This window comes from Pipra filicauda, unplaced genomic scaffold, assembly GCF_003945595.2.
Source record: "Pipra filicauda isolate LSUMZ 115617 unplaced genomic scaffold, ASM394559v2 scaffold66_size7647185_pilon, whole genome shotgun sequence".
NCBI lineage: Eukaryota > Metazoa > Chordata > Aves > Passeriformes > Pipridae > Pipra > Pipra filicauda.
In genome coordinates, this window is record NW_024104831.1 from 150,254 (window position 1) to 169,002 (window position 18,749).

The window sequence follows — 18,749 nt, forward strand, 5'->3', positions numbered from 1 at the left end:
TGACTTAACTAGAGTTCAGCTGAGAGTAAATAGAGGTTTACTAGAAAATCTCAGATTCACAAAGGAACTTCTATTAGGGCCAAGTGTCTCAAATTCTATAAATTAAATGTTATGTTGTGAATACCAAAGTCTTCCTTTGAAGGACTTTAAGAAGTCCTTTCTTATATAATGGCGGTGGTGTCTCTGTAGTTGTCTAGTCAATGAACTTAAAAATAACCAAATAATCAAGAAGTTGATCAAATTATGAATTTAGGAATTGTAACTCAATTTATTTTCCGTAAGGAGTAGTTTATACACATGTAAGGGAAAACTGTTTGTGTAAGTGGCTAAAGAAAAAGAATCAAGAAACTACATCAGAAAAGACTACTAAAATCCTTTCTCCACTTACTGCATTATTCTGACCTTCAGCTATGTTTAAAAGAAACAGTTCTTGCTGAAGACCATACTTAATATAGGAACAACACCATCACAGTCCTACAATATATTGTTATAGCACCATTCTTCAAAATAACTATTTGTGATGCTTCTTCACAAAATACCTGTACTTAAAAATATTTTATTTAGTCTAAATTTACTATAATATCAATGTGTTAGAGACGACCCAACCTGGATGCAGCTGGACTGAAACTTTTCCTGGTGTCACTTGTGTATTTGTTTCATGGTCACTGGGTATTGTGACATGAACTGTGGGGTTTTCAACCAAATCTGATCGGCAGCCTCTTTTCATTAAGTTGAAAACAATGTCACAGCGTCCCTTCTGTGTTGTGCCAGCCATGAAATCCTGTTTAATAAGAGACAAAAAGTACTAAACAGTCCGAGCTGAAGAAAACCCTGTAATATCTTCAAAGGAAAGAGAAAAACAAAATAATAGTCTTTGAAACAATAAAATATGCTACTATAATTGCAAAAAGTGTAGAACAAGTTCATGAAGCCATATGTTTTTAATAAGGGCAATGATGACATATTTAAATTAGAAGTTAAACCTAATTGCCACAATAACTTTTTTCTACAAAAGACAAAACTTTTTAAGAGAAACAGGATCTTGCATAATCAGAACAAGCCGACTTCGGAGAAAAAGGAAACTACATACTGTCCCTAAGTCTCTAAAAAATGTTCTGTGCCATCCTATGAATTTGTTATAGTTAGAAAGTGTCATTTCCGTGACATCAAAACAGGTTAGTTTTCAGAGGAATCCACTGGTAATGTTACTCAGGCTAATATTTATTAGTAGCACCAGAAGCCAGCTTTAGATTTAGCTAACCTGAGTTTGTCTATCACACTATACAAAATCCAAAGACCTGCTGGACTACATCATTTCAATTCCCAGAAAAAGGAAATCGTGTATTACAGGACTGGACAGTTTAAGATGCCACCAATATCAAAAGGCCCTTGTAGCAACAGAAAAGTGATTAGTAGTAGGATGATCTCAGAAGCAGCCCATCCTTTGTTGTATTGACAGGGCAATACAACAGTTGCCAAAATTGTGCCAGAATGGTCCAATACAAAATTCCTTCCTGATCACAAATCTGATGATTAATATGATTCTGACCATGAAAAAAAAAATATACAAGATCCTTTGTATTCTTTCAAAGTATTGGTCCATCTGAGCCACAGCTGGAGACCAAACAATGGACAATCTCTGATATTTCAGAGGCAAATGGGTAAAATAAACAATACGAAAATGCCTACAGCCAATTCTACGTAGATAATAAATAGTCATCCAGGCCCTGAAAAGATCAGAAGAAGCCCCTGAAGAATGAGATTTGACAGTCATGTATCTTGTTTTTCAAGTTTCAGCTGATTTTTGTAGTCTACCTCTGACATATTTTTTCCATAACCTTCTTTATTGTAGAAAACAGACTATTTTTTTTAGGTTACTGCTATTTATATACCCTTTTGGACATATATATTTCAAAAAATTAGATTTTTAAATATGTAAAGAATTTAGCTACTCTCATGGTTATCAGTAATGGCCGATAGATTTGCAGCATTTTCTGAAGTCCACTGTGTGTGGGTATAAATTCAACGCCTCTCAAGGGTTACTCGGGCCTTATTTTCTCACTAAAAATATTGTTCAGATGAAGCAAGCATGCTAAGCTGAAAACTGCTTCTGTAATGTTACTCTGGAATATTCCTATCTGCATTAACACGGGTTTTGCCGTTCCACAACCATGAATGTTGTGTAGGTGAACCAGCTGTCTAAGAGGTTTCGACAAAGCCCTGGCTTCCATGAACAGCTCTCAGGATTGACTTGAGAAGTTATGCAAGAGAAGCGAAGCAGAATTGAAACCTGGTCAAATCTGTGCACCTAGTTAGAAGGAGACCTATTGCAGCTCCATAGCATTGGAAAATTAGCAAATGCTATTCTGTGATAAATGCAGAGTGAGGAGGATAAAACTGAGCCCTTTGTAAGACAGAACATGAGACCACAATAATGAACCTCTCAACATTGATCCATTGTGCCATCTACACATGCCGTAAGGTTCCTCTTGGAAAACAAGCCCTCGTGCCTCCACTTATCCTTGCATTACTTATCCTTATACCTGCTGCAGATTAAGTTAATTGTTCCAAGACACAATATCTCAGATAAAGTTACCCAGTGCCTTATGCCTTACACTCCTTATCTCCTCCAGACACACCCTAGGAACTTATCTACATTCTCTGCTAACCTGAAAGCTACTACCAATACTTTGCATGTGACCTTAAAGAGCATAGGAGCTTGTAATTATCAGTAATATTCTTCAAAACCTTGCTCCTCTGAAGTACTTAAAATGGTCCAGCCTTATCTGAATCACGCTATCAAGTGGGGATTTTTTTCTGTCAAACAATACCAGAAATTTCCATATTCTTACAGTTTGCAAAGCAACAACAATTTCAGAATAATTCTTGCTACCTAAGATCTATCTTCTGTGCTAAGTCTCAGAACTGATAGTTTCAAGTGTCAAAATAAGAAAAGCATCATTTTTTCCATTTGTGACAGGGTCATAATACACGGTGAAGTCAAAGTCAACTCCACTGTTAGTATGACCTTTTGCTAAATGCAGTAGACATATATGTATAGACTTGTTTTCATATACAGTGAGGACTTACTATAGATTACTGATAAGTAATTTTCCTTTTGAAGCCAAAAACTGTTGAACTCTCAAAGCTACTCTAAGTCTGCAAGAGTTGCATACAAAGCAGATGGAATGCATTAAATAGTTCTCACTTATTTAAAATTACTGCAATTTTCCAAATAAAAGATTGCATTTTCTCCTTTGGAAACAAAATGTATTTCACATGATTTCTCAGGTTCTGTCTCTAGGGGTCATTTAGAGATTTTCTTGCTATTTCTCACTATAATTTTCTCAGTTTAGAAGTTTTTATTGTTATAAAGATCAGAAGCAGCTAAAATATAAAGTAAAATGTAAGTAACCAAAATAACATACCTCTTGAGCACACCATCCACACTCAGGGCCCAAAGCAAGACACTTTGTGCATGTTACTGCATTTGAAGTGGCACATCTGTTTTCCGCTGCAATGAAATACAAACCCAAATGTTAATGATTTATGATGATACGTGAAATTGTAAAATACGTAATTCTAAACCGAGATTTCAAAAATTACTTCACCAGATTTGGAGTGATGACAATGTATTCAAACAGAAGTAAAACAGAACAAAGACAGCCCGCTAAGGGAATACTCACAGCAATTTTTTTTTATCTCTGGTCTAGAACTATATGCACAGATCAAATAAACTACATTCTCAAGGCCAAATTTTTAAAATACTGATTTAGAATAATTCTGAAGTGAAAGTTTATCTTTGGCATGTATCTTACTGATTTACTGCCTAATGGGAAAAAATTTACCAGGTAGCTTATCTTCTCACAGATATTTTCCTTTTAAGTCATTTACACTTGACTGAACCATGCATTATTCACTCCTCATGGAACCCAAAATATTTTCTCACCTTCTATAAATATTACCCTCTGCATTTTCTGGAATGAATAGTTTCCCAGAAGAGGAAGATTTTTTTTTTTTTCCAGAAGCAAATACAAATGCATCCAACATTACATGTGTCACAGATTGAAGACACATCATTCTGTACTAACAACTGCAAAAATTGTGCCTACTTGCATGTCTACTAGGAAAGTCCTTTATATCCTTTTCACATCTTTGTTTTATAGTTCATTGCTCAAGTTACTACTCTTTCCTATGAAACTTTGGCAGTCAGTGTTGAGAAGAAAAGAGTCTTTTCAAGGGATTTGGTCAGCTCAACTTGAATGTCAGCAGTAGCATATCCTTTCAGCACACTGATCACAAGTCTCCTGTAGACGAGGGCACCTCTAAACAAGGTGGAAGTAACCTGCTAAGAGTTATATATAAGGCACAAAATAGGACCCTTCAGTGCACAGCACAATGTTTAACAACAGTGCTTTGTGGCATGCCATATTAGAAAATATACCAGGAACAAAATAAAATTAATTTCTGCATGCAAAACACTGTTAAGCGGTCCACTGTGATAATGTGTGTATAATCATATCAAAACAGTTTGATGAAAGGTTTGGTTTTCATCCAAAGTTTTGGCTACATGTACTGTCTCACAGATTGTTTCTTTCCAAACTGCAATAATAATAATAATAATGCAAATCATCTCTCTTTTTAGAGTAATGAGAGCAACTTCTCACAGTGAAAAGTATTAGGAACTAAAATATATCTTTTTTTTTATCTTTACTTAGTTGATTTCAGCTATGGATTCAAAGATGAGATCTTGTATCACATAAACAGCTAGTCCTCAATATGTCACTTAGAATGACTGCTGATCCAAGGAACTAATCACAGCTTGCAAGTTACTATTATCAACAGCATATATACCATTATCAGTACTAACAAGCCTCATACAGCACAATTGCAGCATTATACTGATAACATATAGGCTAATGACAATTTAAATAATTTCAAAGTTCAGACCTATATTTCTATTTCATATCAACTGCTGCTGACAATTTTTGCCATACAGGCAATGTGAGAAAAAAAATGTAAATGAAAGGGAGAGATACAGGCATGATATAAACAGCAAGTTGAAAAGCAACCCAGGAGGGTGCTGGAACATAGGAAAAACTGATTTAAGGGTGGGAGAGGTGGGTAGAAATAAATAAAAGAGGAGTCGTTAGAGAGAGAGAAAAGAACAAGACAAAATCCCAAAGGTTTTTGTTTGGTTTTTTTGGTTATAAAAACAAACACAGTAAGTTTTACTTGGCTGTGAAATGAGAGCAACCTCATTTGCCACTGACACAATAAAACTTCTTTGCATTTATAAGAAGATGGCACTGCACTTTGTGTTCTGCAGTCTGAAAGAGCAGACCTGGAGGCCATAGAAAATGTTACCACATACTGCATGAGAGAAAAAGGATGAAGATTCCAGGTAGGAACTGACATGCACAGGGTTGTAGAGCTCGCCACAGATCCCTTTCTAGACAGTATTAGTAAAGTGCAAAGACACAGAATGAAAAGTTGTTGAAGGAATAAAAATAAAAGGAATGTAATTGTTCTTGGCACACAAACATCCATCTTCAACTGGATATCAAACTCAGCAGAGATGAAGAACATTACAAGAAAAAGCGAGCAAAGTGATAGATTCAGTGAAAGTGTCAAAGGACAAGATAAAATATAAGTTGCTGATTGGCAGCATAATAGTGGCTAAAGGTGATCGTGGGGCAAAACAGGGAGGATATGACATGAACGTTGAAGTTACCCAGTCAACATTCACTGCAATAGATGGAGCTGTTCTGATAAGAATAAATAGTTGGCAGGAAAAAATGAGAGACCTGTGTTTCTTGCTATACAGATAAGAAGTAAGTAAAATTAATTTGTCATCTTTGTAATCAGTAAATCAAAGCCAAAATAATAAGTATGGCCTAATTAGCTTCCTGCAAAAATATCTGAGACTCCTTTCTTAAAATATGTAATCCTATCTGTAAAACACACACTTTAAATGCCATTGACCATGTAACAAAACATTACCACGTAACATGCACTATGTATCTTTGTGCCATATTTACAAATGCATTGGGAAACTGACTGAAAAATAACGGTCCTATTTTTTTTTCTGTATGGTTAGTTTATTGAATCTATTGAAACTTGATTTAGTTTACTAATACAGCCTGTCTGGCAAAATATAGGGGTTCCGTGTGCCTTTGTAAACTGCTAAGTGGAAGAAAAGATCTTAAAATCCAGTTTGGGTTTTCAGTGTGATCATGGCAGATGAAATGCTTTAACAAATGAGATATACAGTACTGCTGGATGCAAATGTCTTTGCTGATAACTATCCAGTCTCAAGAGCTCCATTTTCACATCATGAAGTCATGGATTGGCAATTGACAAGCTTGGTACCATTGACTCAAAAAGTTGGATTTTTTTTTTTAGTAAAGAGAAACTTGAAAAAGTTTTATTAATTTCTTTTTTATTATTCTGGCTACATCACTACTGTGGTTCCCAAGTACGTAGACCCTTATAGTAACATTTATGGACATGCTTTCATTCACCAAATATTTATTATTTACTTGTAAGCTTACTCTAAAACCATAACTGATCTAGTATAAACTTCTCAGCTTCCTTTAAAAAACCATGCTAAAGCAAGAAACATTTTTTTATGAGTTGGCTCAAAAAAGAACTGAGATTTTTCCTGCCACTTCACCAAAAACAGAGTCCAGACAAGACTGAGTTACTGTTCAGTCAAAGCTAAGGGCAAGTTTCTACTGGCTTAGTTATAACTGATGTATGCCAAAAGGTATTTTCGACAAGGGCCAAATTCTGTGCTGGGAATTGCACAGGCATATGCATATAAAAAGAAGTGAGTACATCAGGTTATAATACACTTTTCCAGCCTCCTCCAGAAAAATACAACCGTGCTCCAACGACTGCAACTATTTACAGTGATTACAGGTGTGGCAAGTCTAAACTATCTGGAACAAGAGGGATCAAGGCAAGACAAACATCATTTATGTTATAATCACATCCTGACTCCTTATTATGAAAGTAACTTCATCACAATCAGGGTATTTATCTCAGAGATGGAATAACAATAATGCACACTGCCATTTGAGAGGGGATGTTAAACAGGTTTTCAAACAGTCAGTACTTTGTTCAAGTACAGTCAAGAATTTGGATTTATATCAACTGCACTGCTGGTACACGTTTGTGCTGGTTTTGGAGGGTGTACCATTTGCTTTCTTAAAAAAGAGCCAAAATATAACTAGCAGCTTATACTCCTTGATCCTGGTCCTCAGACTGCTGAACGTTTGTTAAAGCAAGAAAATATGAAATTATCTAGCCTCTACAGAGCTGTTTCTCCTTAAATTCTGCATCCAATCTTGTTCTAGGGCAGCAAGAAGCCAGGCTGTCCTTCACCACAGATAATGAGGCCTTCAGTAGCTCATGTGTAGCATCATCCATGAGAAAAGCTGCAGCTTTTATGCAGTATACTGCAGTTACCTTTCTGTCTTCAAGGAGCAAAGCAACATGACTCCTGCAGAGGGGACAGATAGTGACTGTCCCAGCTAACACACAGCTTCCCAATTCACTTCGGCTGGATGTGCAGGTGCAATGAAAAGCATTATAAAAGTGCTACAGAAGAGGGATTATTTTTCCATGATTTTTGTGTCTGACAGTTACTTGTTCAGATTACAAGGAAAAAATGAGTGCCTGTGCTTAGCTGCCAATCCTAAAACCTAATCCTGAAATTAGGGATTTTTCTCCCTTTTTTTTTTTTTCCAAACAAGCAATAATTCTCTCTAACCCTTTGTGCCATCCTTTAAAAGCACACTATGTCACCACCAGATTTGCCAAGAAGATTACAAGGTACGTCTCAAAATCAGCTTTAAGGGGTACTCAGCCTTGCCCAGGAAAGGAGATTTCAGCTTGAACACTGTACAGTTATTGTGCTTTATAATAAAATCCTAAGATTACTTGAGCAAAAATACCAAACAACTTTTCTTCCCCCCTTTTTTTTTTATTACATATGGGTTTTGTTAATTAGTTTCACTTCTCTATTAATGGTTGTGCATTTAAGTTTCACTATTCAGATAGAACCTAAGCTGAACACTGATTTGAAAATGTCTTTTACCAGCAAGAGAAGCAGCAGTAACTAAAACTCTGCATGGAAGAGACACAGTTTTGCTAAGCAAATGAAGATGCCTAAAAAAGAGGTGTAAAACATGACTGGCACTGTCAAATTCTGAGCACTGAGAAAATACTTCTGTAAACCTGGCAAGTGAGTAGAAGTACCTTTCCATTAAAACAAACAAGCAAAAAAAAAACCAACACAAAAAAACCCAATTAAGCCAAACAAAAAAATAAACAGTTACAGTGTTCCTAAAAAGAAAAATGGAATATACTGGAAGAGATAAACCATAATGTGGTTACAGAGAAGGTAAGAGATAGAAGTGACATATAAATAAGAAGTATATGTGCACATCTAGATAAATGCAGAGAAAAGAATCACTAGTGAACAAGTCCTGATGACTGAAGAGGCTTCTCATTCCTAACTCTGCCAATACCCGCCCCAATAGTTTTGGGGTTCCCCAATTAACCTGCATTACTTTATGAACACAGTGTCTTGTGAAAATGAGGGTCATCACTGAGAGCTACAAAAATGATTTAGAAAGCCATCAAAATGAAAAATAATGCAAGAATCTGCGCCACATGACAGTTTACATCTTTGCAAAATATGCAGCAAAAAACCCCGAGGTCTCCCTTTTTTTGCACATTGTGCAAGCTCTGAGTGACACCAGTGGAGAGAACTGACACTGGATTTCAGCTGAATAACACAAAGACAAATGGGGAGGAGGAAAAGTGGGAGACCTCTGTCAATACAGCATTAGGACAGCCCTGGCAGAAAATTACAGTTGTAGCTGATGCTGGAGAAAGAAAATGTATCATAAGTCTGCTCTGTAACGGCACGTGGAGATGGAGGTCCCAAGAAGTGTATGGACACTTCTGTAATTAGAGAATGATACAGACACTAGGCTTTGAGGCCAATTACACGAGGTTCAACAAGCCGAAGTGCTGGGTCCAGCACTTCTGTCACAGCAACCCCATGCAGCACTACAGGCTTGGGGCAGTGTTTGGAAAGCTGCTCGGAGGAAAATAACCAAGGGGTGCTGGTCGACAGTCGACTGAACACGATCCAGCAGTGTGTCCAGGTGGCCAAGAAGGCCAATGGCATCTTGGCTTGTATCAGAAATAGTGTGGCCAGCAGGATGAGGGCAGTGACCATCCCCTTGTACTCCGCACTGGTGAGGCCACACCCTGAATCCTGTGTTCAGTTTTGGGCCCCTCACTACAAGAAAAAAAAACTGAGGTGCTGGAGCATGTCCAGAGAAGTACAACAAAGCTGGGGAAGGCTTTGGAACACAAGTCTTATGAGGAGCGGATGAGGGAGCTGGGGTTGCTTAGCCCAGAGAAAAGGAGGCTCAGGGGGAAACTCGCTGCTCTCTACAACCTCATAGAAGGCTGCACCCAGGTGGAGGTTGGCCTCTTCTCCCAGGTAACAAGCAATAAGACAAAAGGAAATGGCCTCAAGTTGTACCAGGGGCGGTTTAGATCAGATATTAGGAAAAATTTCTTCACTGAAAGGGTTGTCAAGCCTTGGAACAGGCTTCCCACAGAAGTGGTGGAATCACCATCCCCGGAGGGATTTAAAAGACATGTGCTGCTTAGGGACACGGTTTCATAGTGGATTTGTGCTGTATTAACAGTTGGACTAAAGGATCTTGAGGGTCTTTTCCAGCCTAAATGATTCTATGATTCAAGGAAGTACTCCTGACTCACTCTGAGCCTCCACATGTCTTTTTTAGCCTCACCTCTCTGAAAATTTCCATCACTTATATGAAGGTTGCACATCATTCAAGATGTGCAAGACTTGGAGAACAGAAGCCTCAGATAAATGCATAGCAACTCAAGTTTTTCATATATATATATATATATATCAATACACAGGATTTTTTTTATTATTATTATTATTTTGTCAGAAAGATGTATATTAACAGCATTTTGGAAAAGGCCCTACAACCCAAAGAAGCTACTGGTACAGCAGTTTGGACTCACTAACACAACATTCAAACCACAGCCTCGAACATGGCCTTGACTGTGAGAGACAGAGCTATTGACTACTTCAGATTGACTTTGTTCCCAAGCCACAACACCAAATGAAAACAAGCAATGTAACCTTGAAATTTTTCACAATACAATTTTTGTTTCTTGGCCAACTTTTCTTGTAGCCTCTCCTTTCTATGAAACTTCCTGCTTTTCCGGGAGATGGTTAAATTTTGTTGATGCGATACATGCCTGCAAACAATGAGTCAAAGACTACTTGACTTCTGAAACCAACCTATCCCGTTCTCTTATAAACAAAAACATACAGGACAATTTACTACGACTATATCATTAGAAGAGACTCATTTCCCACAGTCCTTTGCTTTTATGGTACAGGTTTGATGGTCCCGATTGCACAGCTTTGCACCAATAAAAATGCAAAGCATATGGAACCAGAGACCCTAAACCTTTTTTTATTAAATCCCTTGATTCCAAGGAAACTTCAAGATATGTGGTGCTGTGTTAATACTCTTGTTTTCTAGGATGGAACACGGGCACAGAAATCATTGTATTCCAGTCATTTCCAGCTGCTAGAACCTCCCATGGAGTTGGCCATCTTGGATACAGTCATTCTGCTTGAAAAAAGCCTGGAATGGTTACTGCCATGTAGCATTACTAATTTAATTTCTTGTATATTAGTAAGCACTGGTAGCAAGTTGCATGTCAACAACCCTGAATGGTCAGTATGGTCCTCTGTATTCTATAAAGCCTTTACCTAATTAGGAGGTCATGATGGATAAAAAGCTAGACACAAATGACTAACTTTTGCCAGCTTAAGTAGTTCAACCTTGAATAAAAGACAAGCTCAAGGTGTTTCCCCCACCATCTTCTACAGCTCCATCTCCTCAAACCAGGCCCTCAACCCCCAATTGCCTCCCTAATCTATCTTTTTATTGTATATCTAATATCACCAAATTGTTGCTTTCTGCCCCATAAGAGCACTACTCACTCTGACACTGTGTCTTCATTCACAAGCTAGAAGCAGTGCACAGGATGGGCAACAGCTAAGAATAGTTTAGAGCTATTTCTTCCCATGTAGTGTCACCATAGACCACTTGATCCACAGGTTCTTTTTCCATAGCAATGCAAACAGCTCACTTCATTCTCTTTTATCTGCATACACTGTGATTTGAAACAAACTTAACTCTGCATTTCAGACCCTAATTCTCAAAGCTGAAAACCTAACTGAACAAGTCCCTCAGTTCTGTACACAAAATGATAAACTGAACTGGGCTTCTACTGAAGATTTTCCTGAAACAAACCAAAAGCCCCAAACCAAACGTTGTGCACATGTGTATATTAGGGAGGCATGTCAGGGTTTAAACAAAACACTAAATACGTAAAGCACAGTTTATACTCACTATGAGAAAACATCGACAATATTAAATAAAAGCTAAGACTAGTACCAGAGAGGATAACCACCACTCCTTAAGGACTTCTATGTAGTGCACAAGTTTGGGAGGAGCATTTATTCAGGAGGGCCATCTAAAAAAATATTACTGACCTCTAGAATACCAAGTGTTTGGTATTTATTGTTTCAGTAATTTGCTTTTCAATACGGTTTTCAATCTCCAAACATAGTTATTTGCCCTGAGAAAAATGGAATTTGGTAAAAACTTTCTGGGATTTTCTTCTAAATTAAAAGACTCAAACCCCAACCATACCTGTCTAGGAAAAGACACTGGTCAATCTTCCTTTTAGGTTTAGCCTGTTAAATTTTTATAATTTGGGGGTGAAGATTACACAAAACATGAGTGAGGCTATAAAATATGCACACTCACATACTAACTATAACTACTGGTGCATACAGTCTGTTTGAATGCAATAATCTGCTTGTGCTCCTTCAAGGAAGTATTCACATATGTGTATGGTCTGCAGGTGCAGCTTAAATGCTCTCTAAGGGACAGACTTCAAACCCAGAAATTCAAGGTTTTAAACAGGTAGTGGTTTATTTAATGTTTTGAAGTAATATCAAAACATTTTTGACAGCAAAATGCACTCCAACAGCTTTTGTTAGATTGGAAGAGCATGCTTGCTTATGTAATTAGTTTTATCTAGGTAACTTTGTGCCATTTGTACCAGAGGGTAAGTTGTCACAAGTTTTCTAATTTCCTGGTACTCTTGTTTCAGCAAAAAGATGGGAACTTGATTCAGTTTCCAGCAAGCAGCTCCCGTCTGAGAGAAGCAAGTTGTCCTCAGCACAGGACTAACCCTTGTCACCCTGCAGAGATAACAGGTAAATAAATTGTATTCTCAAGTACAGTAGAACAAACAGAATTCACTTAGCCTAATTCCACTGAACATTGAGAAGGAACAGAATTTATTTTGGAAAGGGCAGACTTGAACCACTTTTGTGATGCCACCATACATCATGCAGCTGTATTCACAACACAGCTACAACAACAGCAAAATACCAAAAACACTTAAGTCTTCAAGATCTGAATCCAGTGAAATACTGCTGCTAACAACTTAATTTCCTAGTCAGTGAGCAGAGAAGAAGCCTGAAGAAAAACAAAAATCGAGCATCCAGGAAGATCATTCCACCTGCCTGATGCTACAGAAGTTTCCTCCTCCAATAATCATAGTTAAAATCTTTGTCTCAGTATCTTTTGATGATCATAAATACTTCAGACTCATTATTGTCACCCCGGGTAATAGCAGAAGAAGTCACCACAGGCATATGACAATGAAGTCATGGGAAGCAGAGAAACATATAAAGAAAAAAGTCAATTATGAGCTTTGCAAAGTTTTCAATTTAGGCCAATTTAGCCTCAACTAGAAGTTGGTTTTTTGGTAGCTTTCTAATGCTGTAAATTCCAATAATCTTGAAACACTTACATTTTGCTCAGGGGGTTATTCTTGTTCTGCCACCAGAACAAGGGGGAATCCTGAATGGCTGGCAAGCAGCTTACTTTTCTTCTTGAAGAAAGGTTCCATTACAGTGGATAGTGAACTAATTCATTAGAGCCCCACTTCCTTCCCAAAAGTTAAACTAAATAGCTCAAGTCCATTTCTGTAAACTGCCAAAAGAAAAAAAAAACATTTTAATAAAGTTCAAGTGGTTAGAAAGGAATAAGAGACCATATCCTACTTTGTCCATCATAAATCACGCCTATTTAAGCAGATGAGAAAGAATTATTACATCTTTCCACTGGTTAGACAGAAGTCAGCAACTAGTAGGACATACAGGAGCTTTGAAGACAAGATTTTGCTGGAAAGGAGGGTGCAAACAGAACAAGAAACTCTGAGGCTTTAAGAATTTGATATATAAAAAAAGCCCTCAACAAACTACAAAAAGTTTATTAACACAAAGGAACTGATATTCTTCTCCAGTTTTTTGTTTTCAGTACCTTCATCATGAGAAGCCAAATTTCTACCAAGACATCTGGATTACAGTTACAGTAAAAGCAAAGGATAGTTCACATACATAAGTCTTGAAAATATAACGTACTATTTTAGTGTCATTAATGTATTTTAAGAACACTGAGCAAACTTTAAAGCTCAGGACACCAAGCTATTCCACTTGTCCTTCTTACCTAGACAGAACTCATTAAATCCCAACCACTGCCTGAGACACACCTCTCTTGATCTAAAAAATTATTGTTTTTCTATATGCAGTTTTTAAAAAGTACATTGGTGAAAAAAAAAATCACGTAAGTCACGTAAATTTGATTTGTACAATAAGGTTAATGCTTCTTACCTCAGACCTGTTCCTAAAATCATAGAACAGAATTATAACATCATCTAGGTTGGAAAGGACCTCTAAGATCATGTAGTCCAGCCATTAATCCAGTACTGTCAAGTCTACCACTAATCCTCTAAATTGATACACATACACGAAAAACTTGAGTTGCTATGCACCTTTTTGATGATTCTGTTCTCCAAGTTTTCATCTTGAATGATGTGCAACCTTCATGGAACTTTTCAGAGAGGTGAGGCTAAAAAAGACATGCGGAGGCTCAGACTGTGTCAGGAGTACTTCCTTGAATCATAGAATCATTTAGGCTGGAAAAGATCCTCAAGATCCTTGAGTCCAACTGTTAACACAGCACAAATCCACTATGAAACCGTGTCCCTAAGCAGCACGTCTTTTAAATCCCTCTGGGGATGGTGATTCCACCACTTCTGTGGGAAGCCTGTTCCAAGGCTTGACAACCCTTTCAGTGAAGAAATTTTTCCTGATATCCAATCTAAATCTTCCCTGGTACAACTTGAGGCTATTTCCTCTCATTCTATTGCTTGTTACTTCGAAGAAGAGACCCAGAAAGAACTGATATTCCTAGTTTCCAACCAAGAAATGATGATGATGACTTTCTGAAGAAGTCTTGATAAATATCAGCAGCCTATGTCAACTTACACAATTTGGAAATAAAATACCTTATGTATCTTTTCTCACATCTCCCACTGTAGATTAGTAAGTAACACAAATTGTCCCAAATTCAAGACAAAACATATACAAGTCATCACAAGTTCTTCATAGGCACCTGAAAAATTTATCAGCATTTATGCCCGCTGTAAAGTATAAGGGAGAATATAATCTGATGTTGTAATGTCCTCTTGTTGAACATACAACCAGATGTGGGTCACGTGGTGAAGATTTTCTTTAGCTTCCAGAAAATCATATTTTGACATCTTTCTGATGCTCTGAGGAGGTAAATTAGATTGTACTTTAATGGAAAATCAAATTTGTTAATTCAGGCCTCTTGACTAATGGGGTGTAATTCTTTCTTTCTCAGTTGTTGCAGTTCCATTCCTTGAAAGCATAACAGCCAGAAAAAAAGCAACTGGCTCTTCCAACTACACAGAGTATTCCTTCTGCATGCAATCTTCAGGCTGCCTTGACAACTCCCCTTAGCAAAAGCATATCTGAAATGACAAAAGACAACCCTCCCAGAACATCAAGAACATGGTTATCACTCTTCTAGTTGGTAAGCCGCCCATCTCCTCTTTTTTCCCAGTCTTATCCCATCTCAAACATCTGTGGCAGGAAAGCATTGTAAATACCACACAGGCAACCACACCAGTTGCATTCAACTTGTAAAAACCATAAAATAAAAAAAAAAACTTACCACATAAAATCCCTGAACAGACATGAAATTGCAACAGATTATGAGAAGTGTACAATTTGCAAAGCAAATTTATGCATACCACTGGCATAATCTCCTTGGGCAATGTGCAGATAAACAAACCTCCCCCTCACTATTCCTCAGAGCTGCAACCTACAGCCTTCCCAAACACCCAGGTTGTTTTTCCCAAAGGCTGGTTCCCAAAAGGTTGGCTTTCCCAAAGATGGTCCAGTACCCCTAGGGAGCAGATCACCCACGCAGACTCAGGAAATTAAAAATGTTTTTTTTTTTCCTTTTCTTCTTGGATTGTTTTAAGCCTTAAGAAAAGCAGAACTGTCGCAGCATTGAGTACCCCATACAACTCAGCTTCTTCCATTGAGCCTCAAAAGAAAATGGGCCAGAAAGAAATTAACAGACAAACACCAGTTAAAGCTAACATGATGTATCATTTATTTTGGACTTTTTTTGTGTGTTCAGGGACATTTCCCGAGCACCACTCTTCAAAAACTGTTCTTCCATGAGTGGTTTGAATAGCTTTTCTTGTTCCTTTGAGAAGTAACCCAGTAATGATTTATGAAACTTTCTAACTAGAGGGAACACACATGGGAATCTGATGTGACAGATCAATTAATAAGTGACCCTGCCATGATCACAGATCCTCCACTTTCCCCAAGCCCCTAATTGGTCTTTCCCAATGACACTCTCAGGAAGACTGAAAATGCCAACTTTTATGGTTGGTATTTAAATTAGAGACTTGTCAACCACGACTATGTAACAGAATTGTTGTGTGACTACTCTCCAACTCTAAAATCAGGGATAAAGATTTTCATGCTATCCAATCCCTGTTTGCACATCACAAGTAAACTCTGTTTACTTGAGCTTCATACACGAATGACTACCTAGATATTTCAGAAAGCATCCAGTACCTTAGTTTTCAGATTTTAATATTAATTATAACTGGTTTTGAGACACTGCTGAGATTGGAACCAATGTTCTCTGTTAACCTTGACCAATCAGTCATTCTTCAGTTTTTAAGCTCCACATATTCCATGTGCTTATACAACAGGTAAAAACTAAGAGTTTCAACAGATTAGTTTTTGAAGAAGGCAAGGGCACTGACTGCCTTCACTGAAGTGAGCACTTACTCAACTGGTTAGCACAATGCATACACATGCTCTCGCTGTGGAATCCAGCTTTTATTCAGTTCACTGGTTTACATCTTTAGGTTTTAATGTTCAAAGAGAAATGTGGGACCTGTAGAAACCCCTATGGAACTTGCTCCATTCTTATGTCAGGTATTTGTTACAGTTGGCTTACTGAACTGCAAATTTCCTTTTGGTGAGACTTACTGAACAAGAGACCCTTTGTAGAAGGCGGCAACACTACCCTTTTTATCTGAGCTTACAGAACCTTTAATTTGGGACTTCCAAATTTACAGCACTGTGAGATTTCCTTTTGCGCTCCTTGTAACCTTGGGCCAAATTCTACCTTTACTTATCCCCACGCAGTAACTCACATCTCAAACTGCAGTTTGTGGAACTAATACCTCAGGTAGCATTAAGCTCTTCATTTTTCAACTAGAAGAGCCACAAAAGCTCCAACAAGAATGAACAGACTATGAGTTCCATGTACATTTCATACTAATTCCAGTCGCTTTTAAAACTGGAGATTCAACACAGATACGCAGGTTCTGCCAACTCTGCACATAAATAAACTGAACTTGCTGATGGCACGGGAACAGCTCAATGCTGTTCTTCATGCCCAGCACTGTCAGTACAGAAGCAAAGAGGAGTGGCTGCTTCAACAGAGCTGTGTTGCCAAATATCTGTACATGGACTTGCTGCCCAGACTCTCTCTTGGAGCAGCCTGCAGACGTTCAAAGAATCCAGGTGGTGCTGCACTGGCTATCACAACCAAATGTAAAAATCAAACAGCAACAATAATAACAAAAAATTTCACATGTTCATTCAGAGAAAAACAAAACACTCTTCTTACTTTAACTGTGGCTCTAGCCTGCAAAGTGATTATGTATGAAGGAAGGAATTCAGTGTGACTTTCAGCTTTCATGAATTAGCAGAGGTTTCAAATGAAAAGGAAAAAACAAGGTCTATCTGAGTTACAGTCTGCCCAATCTGAGAGCTGTTGGCACAATAAACACATAACCCATGACGTGTCACCCATGTATATTTTCACTATCAAGCACAACAAAGACAGCAAGTATCCTTTGGCACAAAAGCCCCATGCACAACCTCCCCCTGTGGCATTCTGTTCTGATGCATTATTTGCCCTAGTGCGTTCCTAGGAGCTACACTCATGAGCAAGCACAACACTGCATTCAGGCACAGAACCATCCTCTCCATAAAGTTTCAATTAGCCTTTCAACTCAATTGCACTGCATAAAAAAGAATCTGGGATACTACATACAAGATGTCATGTTTCATAAGAAATTTGATAATATATTTTATTTTTCCTATTGACATTTAGTTTGGTTTTGAATTCAAAATACGAAGCCAAAAAAGCAAAATAAATTATCCTATGAAAGTTAACAAATTATTCCATTGTTTTTAATAGCACTGGGCAAGTCCTACTGAATTAGGCACGAATTTGTCACATATGCAATAAAGAACTTAAGGCTAATACATCGTTTCCATTGTAAATCTTATTTTTAGAGGTTACATGTTAACATTTTAAATCAACTCCAGGCTTAGAGTTGGAAATGCAATTATTCCACAAGCTCAAAAAAACACGGAAAGATGACTGACAACTTGAACTGCTTTTCTGACAACTGCTAGTTAAATAAGATTCTTTATGAAATACTTGACTAACCTGATTGCTCTGTCTGATCAGCTGTTGCTACCTAAGGTACATTTGCACAAACTGCTCTCAGCCCGCATGCATCAAAACTGATGCCCGGGGGTTTGGGAAGCAATTCCACAATGTGAGAGGTTACCCACATTTACCTTTTTCATCACCAGTACCGTGGCTCCCGGGGAACCGTCAGTATACAGGTTACCCCAAGGTAAAAAGAAGACAATCTTCCCATAGCTGTATCCCTATTTCACCCTGCCACTACATGCCATATAAACGACGTAAAACGGAGTGCTACCATCCCTAAGCATTGTCCATCTGTAGCTTGTGAATCCCCAGGCGGTTCTGTGTGCCGCTTCACGGAGACTTGCGGAGGGTGCACTTTCAGGACCCGCAGCACCCTGGAGTGCGATATTCCCGCAGGCTCCCCGGGAGCTGCCACGGCTCCCTAAAGGGTGGACGCCCCAGGATGGACAGTTAAACTACGGGCCGGCGTGAAGTTTGTGCAAGGGCCGGCGGCTCCAGCCCGGCTCTCCCTGCAGGTACGCGCCGCCCGCCGGCCCGGCCCGGCCCAGCCGGCGTGTGCCCACGGCGGCGGGCGGCCCCGGCTGTCAGGGCTGTGCCCCGGAGCAGCCGCCGAGACCGGTCGTGCCCCCTGCCCACGCACGGCCCCCGCGCCCGAACCAAACCCGGCGGCAACCCCAGCCAGCGGGGGCACGGCGAGCAGCCCCAGGCGCTCGG

At 38.6% G+C, this 18,749-nt stretch overlaps 1 protein-coding gene across 8 annotated transcripts in view; it reads right to left on the reverse strand.

The window, feature by feature from the left end:
• ITGB8 (integrin subunit beta 8) overlaps positions 1-18,749 on the reverse strand; it is a 46,026-nt gene that overhangs the window by 25,921 nt on the left and 1,356 nt on the right. For 2 of the 8 annotated variants that reach the window (XM_027738927.2, XM_027738922.2), the window contains exons 2-3: positions 3,429-3,514; positions 607-781 (exon numbers count right to left, since the gene is read on the reverse strand). In XM_027738927.2, coding sequence (XP_027594728.2) covers positions 607-775 — 169 coding nt within the window. In that variant the 5' untranslated portion in view covers positions 776-781; positions 3,429-3,514. The other 6 variants (XM_027738926.2, XM_027738928.2, XM_039388656.1 and 3 more) reach the window with 6 other exon arrangements.